Below are 23,664 nucleotides of genomic sequence, written 5' to 3'. Positions count from 1 at the left end.
AATTTTTTATTACAAAAAGTTTTACATGTCCTTCACAAAATGTAAAGTACTTCACAACTAGTGAAAAATATTTTGGATAAGATTGGAGCAGCTTTTAAAACCGTACTTTTATTGCCCAAAATTGCGTGATATTTTCAGTTGGAAAATAGAACACTGGCGGTTCCAATAAGGCTCTTTGGGGACAGAGACTACTTTCATACTGCAACACACACACACACACACACACACACACACACACACACACACACACACACACACACACACACACACACACACACACACACACTTACTTCTACAGAGAATGATGCCTATATCCAAATCTCTGTAGACTACAATAGCTCAGAGACCCAACTCAAGCACCATGTCAACTCCTCACCATCTCACAATGGAAATCTGAAAGGGATTGTTTGGTTATGACATGAAATAACACAAAATCAATGGACTGTTCAAACACATATCACCAAGATTTATTATACAGCAAGTCACTTAAAAGTCAAATAATATATTTGAAATAAAAACAAACATTTACACTTTGAAAGCATCTCCCAAGAGAAGACATTTTTAAAAGTTTAAAACGTTTTATAAACAGACTTCTTCAGTATATACGCCTTCAACAGCTCCTTCCAGCATTACTCATACACTGACTCAAACGCATGTCATTCTGGAACCAAGAAAACAACTTTCTGAACACATCACTACGGTCCGCACTTAATTAAACGTGGTTAATGTATTTAAAAAGTAAAAATACAGCTAATTATCTATCTCCTGAGCATACAAGCTTTCACGGATGCCAAATCTTCAGCTCCATTTACCATTTAATACAAATTAGAGCTGGGCAAAGGAGAAAGCATATAGAGGGGTTTTTGTTTTTTTTTTTGGACTCCTCTACATGTGATCCATGTGAGCCTATAGTGCCACCTTCAGGGCATCAGTGGAAGTGCAACCTTACCGTAAAAAAATGCAGTGCTGAAATTTAGGTCTCTTTTTCCTTATAAAGCTTGTGTAATTTTAGTGATAAACTGACGTTTTGGAAACAATCTGAATGAGCTGAATTTAGCCAATTTGAATCTTAGTTTAATCTAAGATAACGATTTAGTGAAGTGCAGGTTAAAACAAACAAACAAAAAATATATATATATATATATATATATATATATATATATATATATATATATATATATATAATGAATCTCTTATACATGGTGACTAAGAACTTTCTTCCTGAAACGATTAAACCAAACCATAATGCACAGAACACAGGAAAGTAGGTGACTCAACTAAAAGTGGAAAACAAAGTGCTATAGATTTTGGATGAGTGCAGATACAGTAATAATGTGAACTTCACACCTAATATGTGCACAAAAACATCACACAAACTATGGAAAGCGAAAAATTTTTTTTTTTTTTTTTTTTTTTTTTAATTCTTAAACCTAACCTAAACATTGTGTTCCAGAGACCCCGGTCATGACGCTGAGTGTTCTGTGACTGGTCTGTGATGAAGGTCACGGAAAGCTGACCCACCAAACTTCTGAGCAGTGACTTCAGGCCTACCTCTCTTCCATGTCACGTGGCTGTACATGCAGAGACTGACAGCTAGTCAACAGCTTAAAGCCAGAACCTCCGAACTTCTGTTATCCGGAAGATCACCCCTCCACCAACGCTTTTTTGCTTCTTCGTCTGAATAACTTTGAGAAAGATGATGTTCTCTTGCTTTTTAGTTTTTTTAGACCTAGCCAAAAGCGAGAAGGGAATTGGAAAATGTGTGTTTGAGGTGTGTTCTTGTTCATTTAGTTCAAACAAGAATTAAAACAGCAGCCAAACCTGGCAGGTGCCACTCACCAAGTCTTTGCATCAATTCATTCAGCTGCTGATCTTCTTCCACCTCCCTGGAAGAAACAAACAAAATCAAATTTTTCAATTTTTCAAGCTATTAAAAAAAATTGAACATTTCATTTTAGTGTTTAAGGTCTAGCAGTAATAATCTCTAAACTAGTTAACTTACTACTACAAGCACAATTATACATGATAATTATAGGAATTTGGGATTGTATCATTTACACTATAAACTTCAAGAATATTAATTATATGGCCAAACGTATGAGGACGCCTCTTCTAATTATTAAGTTCAGGTGTTTCAGCCATATCCATTGCCAACAGGTGTATAAAATCAAGCAACCAACCACGCACTCTCCATAAACAAAACACTGGCAGTAGAATGAGTCGCACTGAAGAGCTCAGTGACTATAAATCACCATCATAGGATAATACCTTTTCTCCCTTGCTAGATCTGCCCTGGTCAACTGTTAATATTGTGAAATTGAAGCATCTAGGAGTGACAACAGCTTAGATATCAAGTGACCGACCTCGCAAATTCACAGTGCCAGAATGCTGAATGATGAAGCATGTAGCACGTTTCAAAAAAATTAATAAATAAATAAAGTAAAACTGCCTTTGAAAGTAACCTCAGCACAAGAACTGAGCATCAGAAGCCTGATTAAATGGGTTTCCATTACCAAGTGGCTGCACACAAGCCTAAGATCGTTGTGTGATGTGGAGGTGTAAAGCACATCACCACGGGACTCTCGTGCACTGAAAATGTTTCCCTTGGAAAAATGAGTCACTATTCACTATCTGGACTGACGGATGAATCAGGGTTTGGTGGATGCCTATAAAAGGGATATTTGTCTGGGGCTGTTTTTCAGGGTTTGGGTCAGACCCCTTAGTTCCAGCGAAGGGCAACGTTAATGCTACAGCATACAAAGACGTTCTAGACAATTATATCGCTGTTGTCGGAAAACAAAACCTTGCATCTCCATTTTTGTTGAATTTCAAAAACTGAAATAATTTGAAAATGCATGTTGGCCTTTATATTGTGTGTAAATTTCATGAAGGATTGACCGAAATAAATGGCCAAAAATGACTTGGAAAAAAAGTCTGATTCTACTGACTTAAGCTGAATGTAATGAAGGATTTTTCCTTCTCCTGTAAAGTTGCCATTTTGGAAATACGAGGATTTGTTCCGACATGCTTCCAATTTTGTGGCAACAGTTAGGCAAGGCCCTTTCCTGTTCGAGCATGACCATGCCACTGTGCACAAAACAACTCTGTACTAATGCCAGTGATTTTGGAAAGAGCTGTCCAACAAGCTCATATAGGTGTGCTGGTCACGTGTCCACTCATACTTGGCCATACAGTTTATTTGTATAGTCATTATTCTGAATGATTTACTGATTCTTATCTGAAACAAGTTTTCCATAGGGATTACACAAAGTAAAAAGTCAAAAAGATGACAGTGTCCTAAACAAAGAGCATTCTGCAAAGCAGAGCAGGGTTTAGGTGAGGACTGCTGACCTCAGTCTGTCTTCTTCCAGTCCCTCTACAATGGCGTTCCTGTCATTCACAATCTCTACCAACCGGTTCATCAGATAAGATTCCCTCTTCCTTTCAGCCGTGCTCTTTAGATGCTCTAAAATACAGACACATAGACAGGTCACAATATTTTCAACAATATAGCACAGCTCAACTACAGAATGCACTAGACGAGTACAGCATTACTAAAAGAATATTTTATATTATACACACACACACACACACACACACACACACACACACACACGGGCCAAGAGCATGCTTTTTGTGAGTGTTACCTGGTTTATTTATCAGTCTCCTGAGCTCTCCCTCCACTCCTGGTTGCTGCTCCTCTAAATCTTGAGTTTTAACTCTGTTAAAGGCCAGGAATTTACATATGAAAACACTGAAAACATTATTTTACCCTTAATACAACATTATTAAAGCCTTAATAATGCCTTATTGGAAGCGTAATAAAAGTGTTCTTGCTGATCTGTTCAGCTCCATCATGCAAACCAGTAATTGAATTGCCTCAAGATTGAAATACTCCTCACTGAGAAGTAAATTATTTTATTCAAATAATAATCTAAAAAGGACCACCTACATATACATGAGCTCAGATTCTCTCCGTATGTAACTTTGCTTCTTTCGAATCAGGTTAAACCAGTCCACCATCAATGGATCCATCAGAATGTCCCCACTCCCCTCTGTAAGACAAGCCAAGGTTATACAAGAGAAGCCTCCAGAAGTCTCTGATTGAAGACTGAAGAGAGTTGCCAACCCAAGCTAAAATCATGGTTACATATTCTCTGGAGGAAGCAACCATTTTGCACCAAAAATGCCTGGCGTATCTGTTTGAAATACGACTCCGTTTTATTCCACATTCCACAGTCCAAAATATCTGTTGTGCCGCTGACATTGCCTTGAGGTGGAGAACAGCTCTTGCACACATACAGACACACACACACACACACAGATGTATACGCTCATACACACATTGGCGTAATTCGATCAAACGCTGGGCTAGATTTGGCCTGGGCCAAGAGGCAACAGGGCCCTATCAAATCCCGCTGGCTGCTAGCAGCAGGACAGGTGAGGCTGGTAGTGTGGAGACTACATTACCACGATGACCTTGAAACCAGCCAATCAGGTGTCCCTGTCCCCGCTCAGCCACCACTCTGACTACAGCATGCTGCCTCTTTCCATTTCCTTCCCAGAATCCCGCAGGAGGAGAGGAAGCTTCCCCCGCACCTCGCCTCATTTGGCCTCGGCTGCTGGATGTTAGCAGCCCTTTATTGGCCACTGCCCAGCCCTCGAGGCTGCGGTGGAATTCCGCCTCCCAGGTGGACAGGTTCAGCTAACAGGTTCGGAATGAGGCTTGAACTCTCAGTCAGGCACACTTATGCACACAGCTACTACACTGAGTAAAGCACATTCTAGTCACAGATTCGTCTTACATTTACGTTGACTCGACTGCACCTAGCTTATCTAGTGCTATACAACCTTGAAAGGGTTTCTACGATTTGTTCGTTCTCAAAAATGGACTCATTGCAAATTCAATTAACCATTTAAACCCTAAGAGCATACATGATCAATCACAACTCACTCTCTGAACTACATAACTTGCATATTAGTTTCAGAGTAGTGTCATCGCTTGACACTTGTTTGACTACTAAGCCTAGGTATTATTTATGGTTGGTAAAATAAGACGAATTAAACGGTTTGTTGAAAGAAAATAAAAGAATCAAATGAACTAAAAAATACGAGAAGACTCTTCGGATTTCAGAAGTGCAGGTCATTTATTCTTTCTTGAGCATGGAGAATGTTCCTCAAAGGCCTTAGGACAACACTCACACGGATACAGGGCTTGTACACATATTTTATACCCTCAGTAAGGATGGGGTGGTGTCACCCCACCCCTTTTTTGTTATCTCCTAATCTCATTACATCACCATTATGTCCAAATTGATGCCCATACGTCTAACTTATGGAATCACTATGTCCCATTATGGAATCATGTGGAAACCATTATCTCCAAGCCAGATCTGTGTCATTTAAAAAAAAAAAAAAAAAAAAAGACATTGTACCAGGCACACCCTAGCACACCCTAGCACACCCTAGCACACCCTAGCACACCCTAGCACACCCTAGCACACCCTAGCACGATTGCTGGCGTTTTTCCATCTTGGCCATTCGGCCTTGAGAAGTTCATAAGTTCTTCCCTCTTACGCCCTACTAAGGAAGCTTGTTTTAAGGCACTTGCTCCAATATGCTACGCCATATTGTACTTTGTTTTATCCTGCATAATACAGTATATTTTAATTTTGGGAATCTTCAATTTACATCCTTCCCCCCTTTCCACCATACATCTTCTGTGTTTCTATACGATTACTGTAACTATCAAATAGTCTACTTAGTTAAGTTAATACCTGTTACTATAGTCAAAAGTAAGTGTTTCTATTAATAATTGTTTATAGTTAATACCCCACACATCAGTAGTTTCAGAATAATTTACAGCAATCACTAATTAATAATAAGCATAAAGATTAACACCTAAACGCTAAGCCTTTAATGGGTTCAATGGCTTTATGAAAGACTCCTAATGATTCCATTCTCCCTTTATTTAATCTAGGACAGTCACAATTGCTCATTTAAAATCAATTACTTGATTAAAATATGCATTCTCAACGAACTGGTTTAGAAATTACTTTAAAGTCTGACTGATTAACAGGGTACCCATGAATCACTCTAAAGCTATGCTGAGCAGGCTAAAGACTCTCTACAAGGTGTACCTATTAGCACTCAAGTCGCTTTTGAGAACATCCCTGAAACAGAAGAAACCCACACCAGCACAATCTTATATATTTATGGTTACAAATTTCATGGGCATGAAGAATAAATCAATGTTTGATGTTACAGATTGTGTATATATAAAAGTAATAATGCATATGGAGTAAAGGTTTTCGTTCAACTTGCGTTATTCCAATAACAGTCAGTTACGATTTACTGAAAAAAAAAAAAGTAAAGAATGCCCCTAAACATGAGCATGAACAGTTACTTAAACTTAAAATACTCTTATAAACTCAACAAAATGGCAATGCTAAATTCCACCTGCAGCCTCTCCTATATTGACCAGTATAGGTTTACACAGGCGGTTGCACGAAGTCAGGACACATGCCACGTTCAGTTTTGCCAGTCATCCAGTAAGGTGTTATCACATTTTTCTTTGCGAAGCTTTCCATTTTAACTGTTTTGTTTCACCCTGTTAATTACAGCGCACATGCGCTGGTCATTCACACAGCGTTTGTGCTGCTGAGCAGAGAAGCAAGAAAGTTCTATAGGTAAACCTCTATTAAACGAAGAAATAGTCGAATCTGACACTTTGCTCAAGAAAAATATAATTCTTAAAAAGAGCATGGTATATTTACCCTGGACAGTGTTCTGACTTGTGATTGGGCAATTTGTTCAAGAATGATGGACCAGGAAACTGTTAAGCATGATGATGAACAACGAATCAGCGAGTAAAACCCGATTAACAGGCGTGGAATAAACTGAAATGTGATAAACCTAACAAGCCTGGAATAGTGAACTGTCTTTGTTAGATATAGCAGACTATTTTAGACACCAATTACGAGTTATAACATGGAATTGAGGATGAGTGAAGAGGTAAAAACCAAACACGAGGAAAGGCTGCAGGAGACCACAACTAAACGCTGCTTCTATACTGAAGAAGCTACTAGATACTAGCAGTAGTATTTACAGAATAAGTAGTTATTTAGCTATAACTCGTCAGCTACACCACTACCACCATCATGATATTACTTTTCTGTCATCTTGTAAATCTAGAACTAGATTACTCGATTAGTCATATAATCGATAGCGACAGCCCTAATTTGAGACTTTTTCTGAGAGAATCAGGAATCAGGAAGGTAATATGAACTGCAAAAGGAACTTCCCCTCTTCCCCCACCTTCCTCATAGCTGCGGAGTCTCCTCTCCAGATCTACTCCTTCCTTCTCCAAATCACTCAGGCTGTCCTCAATTTCCTGCAGCTCCTTAGTGATCTGTTCCATCGGGATATGATGAGACTTGATCTGAACAAGGAGAGATATGGTGTGTGTAGAATACAGGGTGTGATAAGGTGTTGCAATTTTAAAACACTGAGCTGAACATTCTGCTGAACAGGCAAAGGAGAACTGAATAAAACAATAAGAGTGAAGTTCATATGAGAGCACTTACCGGGGGTGATACGGTTTCAGACGTTAAAGTGTTTTTCAACATCACATTTCCATTTTCAGAACCTAAAGAAAAAGTGAAACAAAAACAATTCCCACTAGTACTTAAATACAACAACAACCACCACAACAACCACAGCCACAACAACAACCACAACAAGATTTGCATTTCCTGAAGGAACTGCAAGAGTGCTTGAAAACAGCTGTGTGTGTGTTGATGTGTAGGTGAACAACACCTCCTTGGTTATGTGTCTGTGTGGTGTGTGTGAGAGGGAGAGATGTATGGTTGGGGGGGGGTCATTCAAATTAACTGTCACTCTTACTATGCAGCTCTTAGTGGAGAAGCCTTGTTTGTTTGTTCAGAGGGTGCAAATCGGACTCAGTCATAACTCAGGAAATGTTTATCCCATCACTTAACCAGATAGATGGTGTGAGAAGACCCCTTGAGGATTATTGTGGTGTAATGTTGTGAGTATTGAGAAGAAAATGTCTGAGTTATGATGAGTTAAACACAGAAAATCTTGAAATAAGCAGATTCTGAGAAATTTACATGGGAGTGAATAGGGCAGTTTTCTGTGCCTAGTGCCAAACAAATGCTCAAAAACTCTAAAGCCAATTGATAGAATGGTGAGATATTCTGAGGTTTCAGGAAGGACAAGTTCCTCTACCATTTAAAACTGAAATGGAGTTTCTAGGTGAAAGTTTAATTGATAAATATAAATAATTGATAAAAGCCTCTAACTAAAAACAAACTAAAATAAAACTGACAGTGATAAATAAATAAATAAAATAATACCTTAACCTTTGGCAGCATGTTTAGTACATCAGTACATTCGGATTACCATTCCGATTGCAAAAATTGCCAGACATTACAGGTTTAAAAAAAAAAAAAAAAAAAAAAAAAAAAAAAAAAAAAAAAAAAAAAAAAAAAAAAAAAAACACACACACAACCCTTTGGCAGCAACATAAGCTGCATTCCAAAAGTTAAGCAGAGCTACAGATGGGCTGCCTTTCTTCTAGACAGCAGCGATGTCAAGGTCGTTAGAATCAGAAGGACCCTTCAAATATAATTTAAAAATTTCATCCTACATTCTGACTATCGCAGAGGGCGTTGGTGTATCCTTCTGGAGCCCATAATCCTTTGCACACGCCTCTGACCCAATGAGGATTTGAGAGAAAAATCAGGTGATACAACCATTTACTATATGTTGTTTAAAAATGCCATTAAATTATACAGTAACACAGTACAGTATTTCTTTAGTTGTCTGTTCAAGAGGATATCAAGTGGCAGGCAAGATATGAAATGCACTTGTTTTTGGTGAATTAAACAGTTTTTAGGTTGCAGGACAGCATATAATTGCTAGATCACATCGCTCACATTAATGTTTTGCTTGCCAGCTTATTCACATCAACAGTATTTTCTTCATCAAACTTCACACACCAACTCCTTTCTGGTGTAATACAAACAGTCCTCATAGTACAGTTGAGGACCCACCTTACGCAGGTGCAGCGTAGCTTTCAGAAAGCAGCTACTGTGTGCAAGTCAAGCTTTAGCATGATTACATAGCTGCTGCCTACTGGTTACAATTTGAACCGCAGCAATATATTTTTTAAGGATGATTTTGAGGATAAGTATTCAAAGCCTATAAAATGCTATTTGGGGCCAGCCCTACTAACAATACAAGACTTTGCATCTCTGCTCAAATGCACCTGATTCAACTCAGCAGTCAGGAAGCCAGGTGTGTTTGAACAAGGAAACTACCAAGTATTGGGCTCTCTCTGGTCCCTCAGGACCAGAACTATATGCTACTTAACTATGCAAAAAGATTGTGCCTACTGGCCCACAATAGCTTTAATTTATTGTTGGCCAAGTTAGCATGTTTTGAAGTATCGATATACACTTTTCTTCTCAACACAAAGCCTCACCAAACTCTGCAGGAACACAATGTCTTGACTGTTTAGGAGCAGGTGCTCTGGGTTTGGATGATTCACTCAATGAGAGATCGCCATCCAGTGCTGGCTGGTGGGATGGAGAGTCAGATCTTCTTGGGTTGGAATTTCTAGATCTATTACCTAAAAAAAGGATACAATAGAGTTTAGATAACTGAAGACTTTAGGCAATTCTTGGCACAATTTAAGGCAAAGAATGAGGTCCTACTGGAGCCAGTGAGCCCTCCTAGATGTTGTTCTGGAATTGGATCTTTGCAATTGAGGGATGAGCAAATGGAACTCACAGAATAAATTTCCAGAAGTATTCACTCACCCATCCAAATCATTGAATTCAGGTGTTCGAATGACTTCCATGGCCACAGGTGTATAAACCAAGCACCTGGGCCTGCAGACTGCTTCTAACTCTCTCGTTCTATGTGAAATCCAGCGTAGTACTGTGACAGGTGTGACAGGTGAGACTGATGCCACGTGTACAAGTCCAGTTGTGAAATTTCCTCACTATTAAATATTCCACAGTCAACTGTCAGTGGTATTAACAAAGTGGAAGTGATTGGGAAAAACAGCACCTCAGCCACGAAGTGGTAGGCCCTATAAAATGACAGAGCGGGGTCAGCGGATGCTGAGGCGCACAGTGCGCAGAGGTCACCAACTTTCTGAAGAGTTAATCGCTACAGACCTCCAAACTTCATGTGGCCTTAGCTCAAGAACAGCGTAGAGAGCTTCATGGAATGGTCGAGCTGCTGGCAGAGCAGCTGCATCCAAGCCTTTCATCACCCAGCGCAATGCAAAGTGTCAAATGCAGTGGTGTAAAGCACCGCCACTGGACTCTAGAGCAGTGGAGACGTGTTCTCTGGAAGGACGAATCGCTCTTCTCTGTCTGGCTATCAGATGGATGACTTTTGATGAGTTTGCCGAGTTGTTGCCAGGAGACGGTACTTGACTGACTGCATTGTGCAAAGTGTAAAGTTAGGTGGAGGGGGAATCATGGTGTGGGGTTGTTTTTCAGGAGTTGGGCTCAGCCCCTTAGTTCCAGTAAAAGGAACTCTTAATGCTTAGGCACCAAGAGATTCTGGACAATTTCATGCTCCCAACTTTGTGGGAGCATTTCGGCGACGCCCCCTTCCTGTTCCAAGATAACTGCCCACCAGTGCACAAAGCAGGTCCATAAAGACATGGATGAGCGAGTTTGATGTGGAAGAACTTGACTGGCCTGCACAGAGTCCTGACCTCAACCCGAAAGAACACCTTTGGGATGAATTAGAGCGGAGACGGTGAGCCAGGCCTTCTCATCCAACATCAGTGTCTGACCTCACAAATGCGCTTCTGGAAGAACGGTCAAAAATTCTCATAAAAACACTCCTAACCCTTGTGGAAAGCCTTCCCTTCCCAGAAGAGTTGAAGCTGTTATAGCTACAAATGGTGGGCCAACATCATATTAAAGCCTATGCATAAAGAATAGGATCTCACTCAATTTCATATGCGAGCGAATACTTTTGGTAATATAGCGTATAGGGGCTTAAAAGGTAAGAAGAGCACTAAATGAGACATTATACTGAGCAATAAGCAAATCCAAATATTGAGCTAGTGTAATGTAGCCTGGTAACACCCCTACCAGTAGACCCCAGGCAAATCTCTTCTGGAGGAAAAAGTGTGGGGCTGGGTGGCTTGACAAAGGAGGAGTTCACCGACCAAGTTCTACCACTAGGAGAGAAAGCTGGTGTACCAATCTCATTCTGAAGGCCTGCAGCAAAGACAGAGATGCACAACCGAATCTTACCACGTCAATAAATGACACAAAATCACAATGACATGTAAACACATTGGTACATTATTTGCTAGAAAGAGGAGTAAATGCTTTTATGCAATAATGTTGATGAAAACAAAGTTCTTTTAAAAAGTAGTGTGGTTTCATGTAGAGTGGGACCTACCCCAGCCAGCAGGGCCATGATGTGGTTGATCTGTGACCAGAGATTTGGGAATGGAACGGTCAACTACAGAACGAGTAGTGTTCGGAGCGTGGAAGCAGGACGTAGCAGGAATGTCCTGATAATTCAGCTGGTTGTTGAAGTTGGTATTGACCTTGGTTTTCTCAGGAGTCACACCTTTTACCTCAGTAACACTGCAAATTCTGGAGAAAGACAACCTCAAAACTTCAATCAAAACAACATTTCCCTATTAAAATCACTTTAATGTTTATCATTCAGAATGAAGCATCTCACCTTTGTTCAACAATAAAAAGCAGCAGAGGCAAGCAAAAACTCAATCTAAGAGCTCATTCAAGCACAGCATTCCTTAGGACTTGCAAGGACAGGGGAAAGAGTGAGCTGCTGCACTCTGAACCAGTCAATCACTACTGAGACGGGGGAGGCTGGAGAAAGCAGTAGGCTGGGGAAGGAATACATGAAAAGGCCCTGCTGTCAGCACTCCTGCTCTGAAGTGTCATTGCTGCTTGCACCCCGTGTGACTTGCGCCTGCTTCTCCCCCTCGTGTGGATTAGAAAGCATTAGGGATAAACGGGGCAGATCAAACTTACTTTAGTCCTGGTCCATTTGGAGACACATTCAGCTTTGACTGCCAGTCAGCTGGCTCTTCACAGCTCCCTACGCCTTTGGCTGCAACCAGCAGAAGGAAAAAAGACGTACAAGAAAATTACTCAACAAACAAGCACATAAGTCACACATGATCAAATTCTGCTATTTAAAGAAGCATGAAAAAGAAAAACACCACACACTACAGGTCATGTTGGGTAAGTAAGTAAGTAAGTAAGTAAGTAAATAAATAAATAAATAAATAAATAAATAAATAAAATGTCACAATTTCTCAGCCTCATTTTGATAGACTAAATGAAACACACACCTAAGGTTCGGACAAGCACTCAAAGAACGTTGCAAGTGCTTTTATATATTGCCGGTTCCGTGCCTCTACACTTGTCCTCTCTGCTTATAGCCAATGTTTATGATAATATTTCCCCTGCGACCTTTAGAAAGCATTTAAAATGGACCGTGGTCTATATAAGCAAAGGTCATGTGCACGCGAACAGCACCTTTGGCGATGGAAAGGGGAGCAGAGGGAAGTCTAGTGTGCTCCTTCCTGATGGCATTCTGCCAGAGGGACTCTCTGCTGTTGGGAGTGGTAGTGGTGGAGGAGGGTAAAAACTGGCTGGTTCTTCGTTCTCCTGCAGCTGAGCCAGGCCTCTCCTGCTTCGAGCTGGGGACTTCATCAGATGAGCGTCTGCTTCCCGATCTGAGAAGAAAACATGTTTTCTGCATTATTCACTATTTACACTTGCATTACACTGCATGATGCTGTCTGCTCAACTGAATGCTTGACAGTGGAATTAGGCACATAATCCTACTCAGCATAATCATGAGCCTGATAGAAATTAATTGCGCAGAAGACACCCACTTTCTCTCTGTATGGCACACACACACACACACACACACACACACACACACACACACACACACACACACACACACACACTTCTTTGGCTTGCAAGCCATCTATAGCAACAGCCTCAGCATAGCCAGTCAGAATGCACATGGCTACATATGCCAAACAAACACCATCTAGACATACCCAAGTAAACGACAAAACATGAATCAGGTGTGCAAAACCTAGTGATGTACAATGATATTGGAACCATATCGGTATTACAAGATAACTGCTTAGAAAAAGGCAGCAGCATTAGGCAGATGTTTAGATTTGATGATTATTTAAGAAATGTATTTATTTTACTCCAGAAGACATTCAGGCTTCAATAGGCTACTATACAAAAATGTCTGCATTTTATTTTTATTCTACTAAATTCAAAGTTCCACAGAAATAAGCAACATTTTTTCTCTGTTATGCTCATCTAAGTAGGGGGTCCAATCTTCAACATTCATAAATGTATTGCCATCAGCAGCTATATGCAAAAAATACTGGATATCCGCATCCTTATAACAGTGTACCTCCTAGCTGAAACAGCTTCAATTGCCAATAAAGGGTTCTTTGGTGCAATGTCACAGAAGATCCACTTTTGGTTGACCAAAGAATCTCCTAGAGAGCTTTAAAGACTCACTTATGTGAATGCGATGCGTGTGTGAGATAAATCTTTTTAAATATTTAAAGAACCTTCAGAAAATGTAAAAGTTCTACTGGGGTGTAACAACATTTTGTCTAATGCAGGGAGTAGGCAATATGCAGCTCCGGAGCCACATGGGGCTCTTTTACTGCCCTGTTGCGGCTCCACAGTAGAATTAGACTTGCAGCTAAACATAAAATAATCTTCCTTTGTAGTGATATAAAGCTTTGCTGATAGTTAGTTTCAACACAGTTTTAACAAACGCTAGCATTAACGTACAACTGCTAATTGACCAACCTTTAACCATGAAGGTTGGCACGCAGACTGCTGGGCATCATAGCAACACATAAGAATCTGGCCTAACAAGAAGCTAAAGAAAAGCCAAAGAGAAAGATTTATGATGAACATCGATAACTTTGAGATGAATGGACTGCATTTGTAAGCACTCAGCTTGTTCCCAATACATTTAATCTGCAACGAGAAACTGTCAAAACACTAAAAAGTCACAAGGCTGAAGTCAGCTTCTTGTTCACCAACGTCTTGTTTGAATTCTCCCATTCCACCTTAAATTGTGCAACAGTTACATTCAGGCACCATTTAAGGTGGAATGGGAAAATTCTAACAATAAGCTGGAGAACGAGAACTGAGTGTATTGGTATACCCTTAGTTTCTATACAAATTAAATGACTTCTGAGAACCAAGCCAAAAATTATTTAAGGACCTTTGCTTTAAAGAATGTAGCAGCCTTACCTGTCGTCTGCTTTAAGACCACAGCTATATGCCCTGTTGTTATTGTTGCAATTTCCTTCAGCTAATTTCTTCGTGATCAAGGCTCGGGCCCGCTCCTTCTCTTCTTCAGACTTCAGGCTGACACCGTTCTGGGCAACAGGAGGCTCAGAGGGGCGCTTAACGCTGGCTGAAGGCTGCGGAGCTGGGTCTGAAGACAGGAAGAATTTCTGCCTGGCTGCCTGGGTCCTCTGTGCGGAGGCTGTCCATGGCTGAGGGGCTGGGCTGGGCTCCGCTGCTCTGGGCATAGACTTAATGGTGCTGGACAGTACAGAAACATGCCGTGGAGGAGATGGCCCACTTCCATTTTCAGATCTGGGTGCTACCATAGCAGGATCTGAGCCCAAAGGTTTAGGCGAAGACCTAAGGCCATTCTGTGCGCAGCGATGAGAAGAGCAGAGCAGGGTGCCTGGCTCATGGCCTGAATTATAGGCCCCAGACTGTAGAGGAGCTGAACACTTACAACACCTGGAGGACAGTATTCAAAAGAACTTACTTTGAGTCCATAGATACAAGAAACAGGCCATCTGGCTTCGCTTATGCTTGGCATTAACATCCAATAAATGTAATCTGATCTGCATTTGCTTTTAAAAGCATTTGGCAATCGATGTATGGAGTGGGCAATATGACTATAATTACTTTATCATTAATTTCTGAGCATATTGTGGATCTGGTCTGTTCTTCAAGAACAATGACCAACTGCATGTTTCATTACAAACAGAGATCTGGTTCAGTGTAGCGTAGGAAACATTTAATTAAACATCACTGCACCCTGCTTTTAACAGTATTTATTAAACATGGCAAATCAACTTCAAATAAATGAAATATCACGATGCATATTGTACATCAGTGAAATGTCTAGAAATACCATTACATAGGGGTACAGTAAAAACAGATCACTGTGATACTTTGACATTTTCACAATATCCAGTATGTCACAGCAATGTGACAAATTGGAACTGACAAAAATACGTAGTGTTGTCACATTTGAAATTATTAAAAACGGTTATTAAAATTATTTTCATTCAACGTTTTACAGCCTGAATTGCAGCAAATCCAATTAAGCATGACTACTTATGTTCACTTTGCAAGGAAACATATAGCTGGTTGCTGTTAAAGCAAGTACTTAAATATCCACAAAAAAAGGCATTTTGTAACATGTGATGCGATTTTCTCAGTATATATTTCCAAGTCCTACTATTACATTATATTTTCGGCATTTCTCTAAAAGTGCATAGCTCTCCAAAAAGATGTTTTTAACTGAAATGCTGCTTTTACGTTCCTCACTGGCATTGCCCCACATACTGCTATCATACATCATACAGATCTTACTCTAAAATTTGTTATTTTAGATTGTTAAACTTGCTAGACAAAGACCAAAATGACATTTTTCATAGGTGTGGGTGGAGCTTAGGTGGCTTCTGACCACACAATGGACACAGTTAGCATCCAAATTTAGAACGTAATCTGATGCCAAAGGCCTGTTATATGAAAATAGAACAAAATAGGATTCTTACTTGAAGCAGCTCCTATGGTACAGTTTCCCATCCACTAGGTGTCTCTGGACCAGGTGAACATGACTCTTGCATACCGTGCATTTACTGTTCAAGGTGCCAGTTTTATTGGAGGTTTCTACCAAAACAGTCTTCTGCAAACAAAGAATGAGAAAAAAAAACAAAAAAAAAAACAATAAATCAACATAAATAAATGCAAGATGGAATGTACTACTACATCACCTTTGTCAAGCAGAAGACTTCGTAGAACATTTATACATCATTCACATTTAAGGCTTGAGGCTGCAAGTCTCCTGCCTCACCCCTCTAAACATACAGTATACACTAGAGGGGGCTCAAAGCAAGCTCTATTCCATCCACTCCATAAAACAGACACTGCTGCTGTTATGTTCTGCGGTTTGCCACAGTTCTAAAGAAGCAGAATTCAGACATTAACCACCTCTGAGGGAAAGATAAAAGTATGTACACTTGACTTTTTGCCAAACAATACTGACCTATAAAGGTTCAACATTGTGACTTTCTATTTTAAACTGGGCCAACATGTTGACTGGATTTTCTCCTAATGTATGTACACTATATTGTGTTGGCATGTGCTGAACATGGGTACTTGATATTAGTTGTCATTTCTATCTTCTCAGCTTACAATATCTCCACAATATTGTTAAACACTATATGTACATACATGTAATGTTCAGAATAGGAGGTACTTCAGATAGTGCTCAGACCAATAACACACAAACAGCTTTAAAAACACCAAACTAAACATGAGCTCACAATGCGACAACATAGAGGGAGCTTGTGAAACCAGAGCTGCTTTACATATCTTAAAACTCTAGTTTGCACACCAACTCTTTAAAGGTAGAGCTAGAAATACTGGACACTAAGCAGCTGCAGGACTACCAGTGAGGCACAAAGTAACATAATGCAACATGATGACCATCCTTTTTGGATCTGCTTACTTGCACCAATACAAATATCAAGGGTGCATCAAAATTGCGAGATCTTTGCTCAAAACATTAATTTGGCGGTCAAATAATTTACTGCTTATTTTGGCAGATCTGCGTTGCAATTTTATGATGGAACTGACACAAGCATTTGAATGCTACATCTGCACCAAAATGTAGTTTAACTCACTGTGCTAAAAAACCATTTGCCTCCTACATTCAATGTACGGCTTTACTTAATTGATGGACTTCAATAGACAATGGATTTTTAAAAAATGAAATACCAGAAAAGTAAATGACGTTGTTCACTTCGCAAGTTTGGCTTATAAACAGCACTGGAAATATGCTAGTGAGTTTCATGTGTTTACCTAAACCACATAGAGTGAGCTTAAAAAAAAGGGCTAAAAATAAATAAATAAATAAAATCCTCCATCAGCAAACCTGACTGTAAAAAAAAAAAAAAAAAAAAAAAAATCCATCCATAAAAATTCATAATCACTGTATCCATAAATCACAGTTATTAGATTTATATTATGAAAAATTAAGAGGGTAAGAAATGGAGCACTACACTGTTAGAAATAAAGGTACCATGCAAGTACATGATTCGTTCACCAAGATACAAACAGTGTAAATGTTCCCTCAAAAGGTACAACAGTGGTTTTAAGGTCCAATTGTGTACCTTAAGTAAGTATTTCCCAGTAGAAAAGAAGACATTTATATTTTTTTATAAACTTTTTTTTTTTTTTTTTTAAACAGATCCATTTAATAAAAAGCCTGGCGACGAGACGAGGTGTGTGGAGGCAGTAAATCTTAGAAAATTAATAATATATAATATTTATAAAATAATTTCAGTGGATTATGGTACAATTATGTTCCATGACTAAAGGTACGGAGATGTACCCCTGAGGGTAACACCACAGTCACAAGAAGCGTACTGTCCCAGTGACAGCGTCATACCTTTTTTTCTGAGAGTCTAGGATACATACCTTCTCAGAAGCCCTGTCTGACTTTGGAGAGGCTTTCACTCTGGATGGGGACACACTGGCTGGAGAGCGTATTTGGACATGCATGGACTGGGGAGGTTTTTCAATAGCAAGTTTCTGTGTTAGTGAGGTTGAGACATGTTGCGCTGTTCCACTGTTTTGAAGTGGTGGACAGTTCTCCCTGGCAGTTTTTGAGGTAGTAGCAGAAGAGAGTGGCCAGTTCTCCAGAAGCGCTTTTGGGTTGTAGGTTTTAGCAACAACAGGAAGATTCTTCTTCTCTGATGGCTCCTCCTTAGAGCCCTCTGCTGGCCGTTTGACACCTCCGACTCCTCCTGCTAAGAATAAAGAACATTCATTTAACACCTGGTCACGTTCCACATAATAGCAAGGTGGCAGAGCATGACATCAGATGTAACGTAAAATAGACTACAACACTAAATAGACACTTTCAGATATTCAGAGGAAAAGTCTAGAGGCTGGAAAAGGCATAAACGGCTTAGCCCAGCAGCTGCCGCAACATTTGTGTCAAACATTTGCGTAGACGCAAGAGTAATGATAGTAAGAGTAACATCAATAATTGATCAACAGCACTATCAGCTTACTGGGTGAGCGGCCACTGAAGTAGTTATAGTACTGGGAGACGTAAGTAAGAATGCTGAGTCTGTCTGGGACAGGCAGTGCCACCATGTCCTCAGCATCCAGAAGAGCTGGAATCCCTAGATGGTCCTCCGCCACACGGAACGCCTGAAAAGCACACGCACAAAAACCACACTTAACTAATGAAAAACAGGTTTTGGTTCTCGTACACTGTAACTATAACAACAAACAAGACAGTTGAATACATTTAAGTCTGCACTGAAGGAGGTAAACACAAAAATAAAATATGAAGTAGGAAAGACTGAAGGAGACAGCACCTATTAATCAACTTGGAAGGCACTGCACAACCCCCCAACAACAACTGTAAAGCAACCAAAAGACTTCAACACAAGAACATCTTAAAATGCTAACTCCACATGACCTCCTTCTATTGCTTCAAACCAGCAGCGTGGCGTTTTGGCACTGGTCACGGCAGCTGGCCAATTAACTATAAACATAGCCCAGATGAGGAAAAAAAAAAAAAAGTAGAGTCTCTCAAAATAGGAAAGAAAAAGTCTAGTAAGCAGCAAACTTTGGCCTGCACGCTGTGCAGAGCCTGACCAGGGAGGACATAATGAATAGCACATTTCCCGTGCGCACTGTGGGCCTGGGAAAGAGGAATTGGGTTGTAGGTTGGGGGGGTAGTAAGGGGGTTTTGTTTGGGATTGACCTGGACACGCTCATTAAATTTTACAGGACAGCTGAGGACAGGCTCCACATCCTCCTGCATTGCAGCTGCTGCTACAGAAAAGTAAAGGACAGACAGTAAGAGGTTTAAAAAGGTTTTCTTACCCTGCTGATATCCCATATAATTACTTCATAACCTCACTAATATGGGTAATAAATGGGGAGAACACTGAAGCAAAAGCAACATTACCGGTCTTTAAAATGAAAAACCAAACAGGACATATGGATGTCTACTTAGGGCTGAAATCAAAAAGTTGTTAGGTCCTCATAGACCCGTGTGGGGCTACAACATCAGGACTTAGCAATGAAAAGCCATGCATTGTTTAGTATTTAAATGCGCCAATGAATTAACATTTGTCGTGACAGTAGTAGATCACAGGTAAGCTCATCTAGATGGGAAGGATCATATGTTCTGTTGGACGACTGAAACTCTGCTTCATAATAGATGAGCTGGAGTGACTCCTCACAGCTCAGGTTTCTCCAGCAGCAACTAGTGTTTCAGAACAGATCAGCGAGTGTGCGCTCCACTGCAGGTACACATAATCTGGGCTCTGTGAGGTAACAGGAGGGAAATAAAGCTCTTCATAATGGAAAAGTCCCAGCTGTGGGATGTGTGTGTGTGTTAGACTTGAAGAGTCTCACATACTCATTACACACTTGCTGACAATCACAGGAAGGAGGGATGAGAAATAATTAGGTCACTGGGCCACAGCAGACCTGCACAGTAATGCTCTAGTCTTAATTAAAATGATACCCTCCTGGACAGCTGAGGGTAGCAGTTGGCATAAACATACAGAGGTTCCTTACTGTGGGGTACAGAGGTGCCAACATGTTCAGCTGAATAGTGTTGACATTCAGACATTTACTTTACTCTACGGCGTTTACTCGCGCCCGTGTCTGGTAAACAATGTGCTTACGGTCCATTCAACTCAAATCAATGGCCACAACTTCTCATAAAAGGAAACGCTGAAATAGCAGGCAGATCAGACAGGGAACAACTTCGTTTGGAAAGCAGGCTGTGTGTGCACACGAATACATGTTCCCATAAAGAACAGCATGCATTTGGAGGAAAACAAGCCAGTTCCAAGCCTCGGAGGAACTTGAGGTCAAGACAAACACTCAGTGAGCAACTTGAGGCTCGAGCAAAATTCATGAAGTCTCAAATTAAACTGCAGTAGAACATTAGACCTTAGATAAAAACTGAAGTATGAAAGCATGGAGAACTGTGATGAGGAACAAAACACATGCTGCTGCCAGACAGAATCTTTTTCAGTCATTTCCTTTTAATCAAAGCATCACGTGTCAGGAAATCTTACCAAGTGGTTGTTGTCGTACACATTGTGTTTGCTGAGGGCCTCAAAGTTTCTGAAAGAGAACAAACGGACATGAGTCAATAGGCATGATCACTGAAGCAGTTCCTAATGACGGCACAGGAAACAGAATAAAAAAAGTCACATAAAATAAGCTATTCCTTTTTTTTCCCCAGACTTAAAAAACACAGCAGTCGTTTTTAACGCAATCCATAATCTTTTACATTAAGCTGTTGAGGTGCTGAAGGAAGACCAACATGTCAGACTTAATATGTTATTTTATAAGATGAATTCCTACCACAATCAGCAGGATGTTGGGTGTGTGAGCCGAAGTGTATAGAAAGGCCTTGAACTGACTCAAGTCTGTAATCATATTTCCCATTCCACCATGCTAGTTCGCACATCAGTTACTTGAAAAGTTTAATGTCTGAATGGACTGGATTCATTAAGAAGTGTTGTGTGCGTGACACCGTGACTTACAGACGTCCACTCATGTATGTGAAAGCCTACAGTTAACCGTTATAGCAGGAATAAACACGGGCTTTCCGTTATTTCAGCAGTTGTGTCCTGCACAAAAGCCTCTGAAACATGCAAGACGTTGAGAAGTCGGATATAAACAACTCTAATGCAGCACTTTAACACATTTCAGTCAGACATTTGCATGTAGGGCAGTACAGCAGGGCGTTCAGCTCACTAACGGTTCTGACGGGAAGCTCGAGCTCAGTGACTGAGGCGATTCAATTTGACAGAGTGAAATAAGCAGAAACCACTTAAAGCGTACGAACTCTCTAAAAAGCGTCATTCTTACATGAGGTCCGGTCTAAACTTGTGGATGAGAGCGCAGAAGGCCAGCCCATCTCTGAAAGAACTGGTCATGTTCACGATAGTCACATCTCGGTATCCGTCGCACTGGATTTTGCACCACTGCTGCAGCGCCTTGATTGCAGCCATCCTCCCCTCAGCCCTCAGGACTCTCGCGTTGAGCCCTCGCTCTGTCCCTCAGAGCTGAAGTGGGCCGTCCCTCCTTCTGCTGCCTCAGTTGATATAGTCAAAGCTGGGAAACCACCACGAAGCCCTTTGTTTTTTGAGGCTCGGCGCCGGGCCGGAAAGCTCTGGAGAATGCGTGAGAAGCTCGAGGACTGAGGAAAAAGTGAGGAGGACTCAACATGTTGAATAATGTCTCTCACAAAGCGGCCAATCAGCGAAGAGGCACCTGAGCGGGGAGTTGGGCGAGGAGGAGGCGGAGCGTTAATTGGCCTTCTCATTATTAAAGAGCGAAGCGATGTTTGATTCGTTTGACTTATTCGATTCTTTGAACTGGCCGTTGAAATGAACCGAACGTCCGATTCAGCGATTCATTTTGTTTGCCACAAGGCCTTAACTTCAGCCTCATCCCGTCCAAATACACCGACTTTCGATGTTACAAGAAAATCTGATGTCCTCTACGTCTAGTTGTTAGTGGAGTCAGACTGTTTAAGCGCAAAGCTTGACAAACAGAAGAGAAAGCTAGTTGCAGAAAATATCTCACAATACAGTATCATATGCCTAGTTCAAAAGGGCCAAATTTTTCTTGTATTTACTTTTTTTCCCCCTTCCCTTATATCCACTTATGTTGTTTGTGTGGTTTCATATGCATTCATACATATCTATGTATGCAAATGTCCTCTGCAGCACCCTGGGGTGGAAACACTTCTTATAACTTCCAACAGTAGGGGCTAAACTGCTGGTATTCATGACATCAGTAAGCAACCTTGCTGATAAACGACCGTTACAAACCATGAATTAAAACCTAATGGTTTTGCTTTCGAATGGGAATCAGCAACAGTTTCAACAGAGAACGCGAGTTTCCTGTAAAACACATTTAGATCCCATTAGGAAAACACCAAATGCGTTTAGAATCAGCCTTTGGTCACCTGTTATGATCATTTACACTGTGATATCAACCCACGCAAAAAACCTGAACGCATTACCAAACCAGCAGGAACCAACAGAAATTCTTAATATTTTCTATGTATTTTTTTTCAGCACTGAACTCATTCAAAAAGAGGTGCTTTTGCAGCTTAGTTTCCACATCTGCCTATATGGATGGCAGTGAACAGTGCTTTTTAAAATTATATTCAGTTTTCCATGAAAAGGGGAAGAATGTAGGTTCCTGCGAAGTGGAGTACACAAGGTATTCTGACGTTTTAAGTGTGATTCCAAACCATAGGGAGTGCAAATATTCTGTAGGAAGGGAACTACAAACTGCTTAGGGAGTAATCAACAATGGTTTTTCACTTCAGAGGAAACTGCAGGAAAATTTGCTCACCAGTGATTGCATTCTCTTGAAGAGCGCTATTGCTTTGTGTTTGATGACGTCATTCCGAACGGAGAAATTTAATCAGCTGGAGTTCAGTTAAAGGGGAATTCCACTCACTTTTCAAAATGTTAACATGGTTTACATCTAAAAGATAGAATTAAGTCATTCAAAGTGTCTCATTAAGAAATTGCGCTTTTTGGGAAAAACTTACTGAATCAGATTTCATCACAGTGGTGGCGATAGGAACCAGAGGTCACCATGTGTGCAACACAAATATATTTTGTTTACTATCCAAAATGACCAGTGAGCCTACACATCCCGTGAGTTTTTATTTTATGAGAATCCTTCAGCGTGGTTAAACAGCAACATAACTATTGGATTCAAATTGCCCTAAGAGCAGAACGGCGAACACCCACTTTTCAGCAGCCCTGGTTCCAGAAGTGAAGATCCCATTCTTTTTTTTTCCATACGAATTTTCAATTTCTTTAATATAAGGATGAATATAAGATCAATGACATCTTGTCTTTCATATGCTGCACTCTGCTACACGGTCTGGCTTCAGCCCTTTAATCACTTCTCATCCCTAAAACACACCATACAACCAATGAAACATCATGGCATGTGATTGTTTTTCTGACTTTCTGGCACCAGAACTTGCAGTCAAAATTACTATGGTAACACTCTGCCTCTGATTGATTGATTGATTGATTGATTGATTGATTGATTGATTTATTGATTTATTGATTTATTGATTGATCTTGCATTAAGATTACAGGTTGTGTTTTACTCTATGTAGAATATGTGAATAAAATATGATTTAAAAAAAGGTCAGATCTGACTGGACTGGTCTTGCAGCTCATGCTATTCTCCTACATGGAGAAGAAATGCATGGACATGTACTTTATAT

The 23,664-nt window shown here is 40.4% G+C and overlaps 1 protein-coding gene across 2 annotated transcripts; it reads right to left on the bottom strand.

Annotated features, from left to right (window-relative positions):
• Positions 1 to 1,407: 1,407 nt before the first annotated feature.
• micall2a (mical-like 2a) lies at positions 1,408 to 21,632 on the bottom strand. Of its 2 annotated transcripts, none has more exons than XM_017707507.2 (18): positions 21,267 to 21,632; positions 20,465 to 20,513; positions 18,428 to 18,569; positions 17,829 to 18,160; positions 15,902 to 16,032; positions 14,349 to 14,852; positions 12,576 to 12,775; positions 12,066 to 12,144; positions 11,461 to 11,660; positions 11,145 to 11,273; positions 9,509 to 9,655; positions 7,587 to 7,648; positions 7,318 to 7,441; positions 3,953 to 4,055; positions 3,648 to 3,721; positions 3,352 to 3,466; positions 1,840 to 1,886; positions 1,408 to 1,729 (listed from the first exon to the last, which is right to left on the bottom strand). In XM_017707507.2, the coding sequence occupies exons 1-18, from the start codon at positions 21,407 to 21,409 to the stop codon at positions 1,644 to 1,646; spliced, it is 2,667 nt and encodes an 888-aa protein (XP_017562996.2). In that variant the 5' UTR covers positions 21,410 to 21,632; the 3' UTR covers positions 1,408 to 1,643. The 2 variants fall into 2 exon arrangements, with proteins under 2 accessions (XP_017562996.2, XP_037391105.1); XM_037535208.1 differs by having other exon boundaries at positions 7,318 to 7,442; positions 7,591 to 7,648.
• Between the last annotated feature and the right edge of the window lie 2,032 nt (positions 21,633 to 23,664).

The sequence above is a fragment of the Pygocentrus nattereri genome, chromosome 27 (assembly GCF_015220715.1).
Source record: "Pygocentrus nattereri isolate fPygNat1 chromosome 27, fPygNat1.pri, whole genome shotgun sequence".
In the NCBI taxonomy this organism is placed as follows: domain Eukaryota; kingdom Metazoa; phylum Chordata; class Actinopteri; order Characiformes; family Serrasalmidae; genus Pygocentrus; species Pygocentrus nattereri.
Note: the sequence above shows the minus strand (reverse complement) of the source record. Positions and strands in the feature narration are given on the sequence as shown.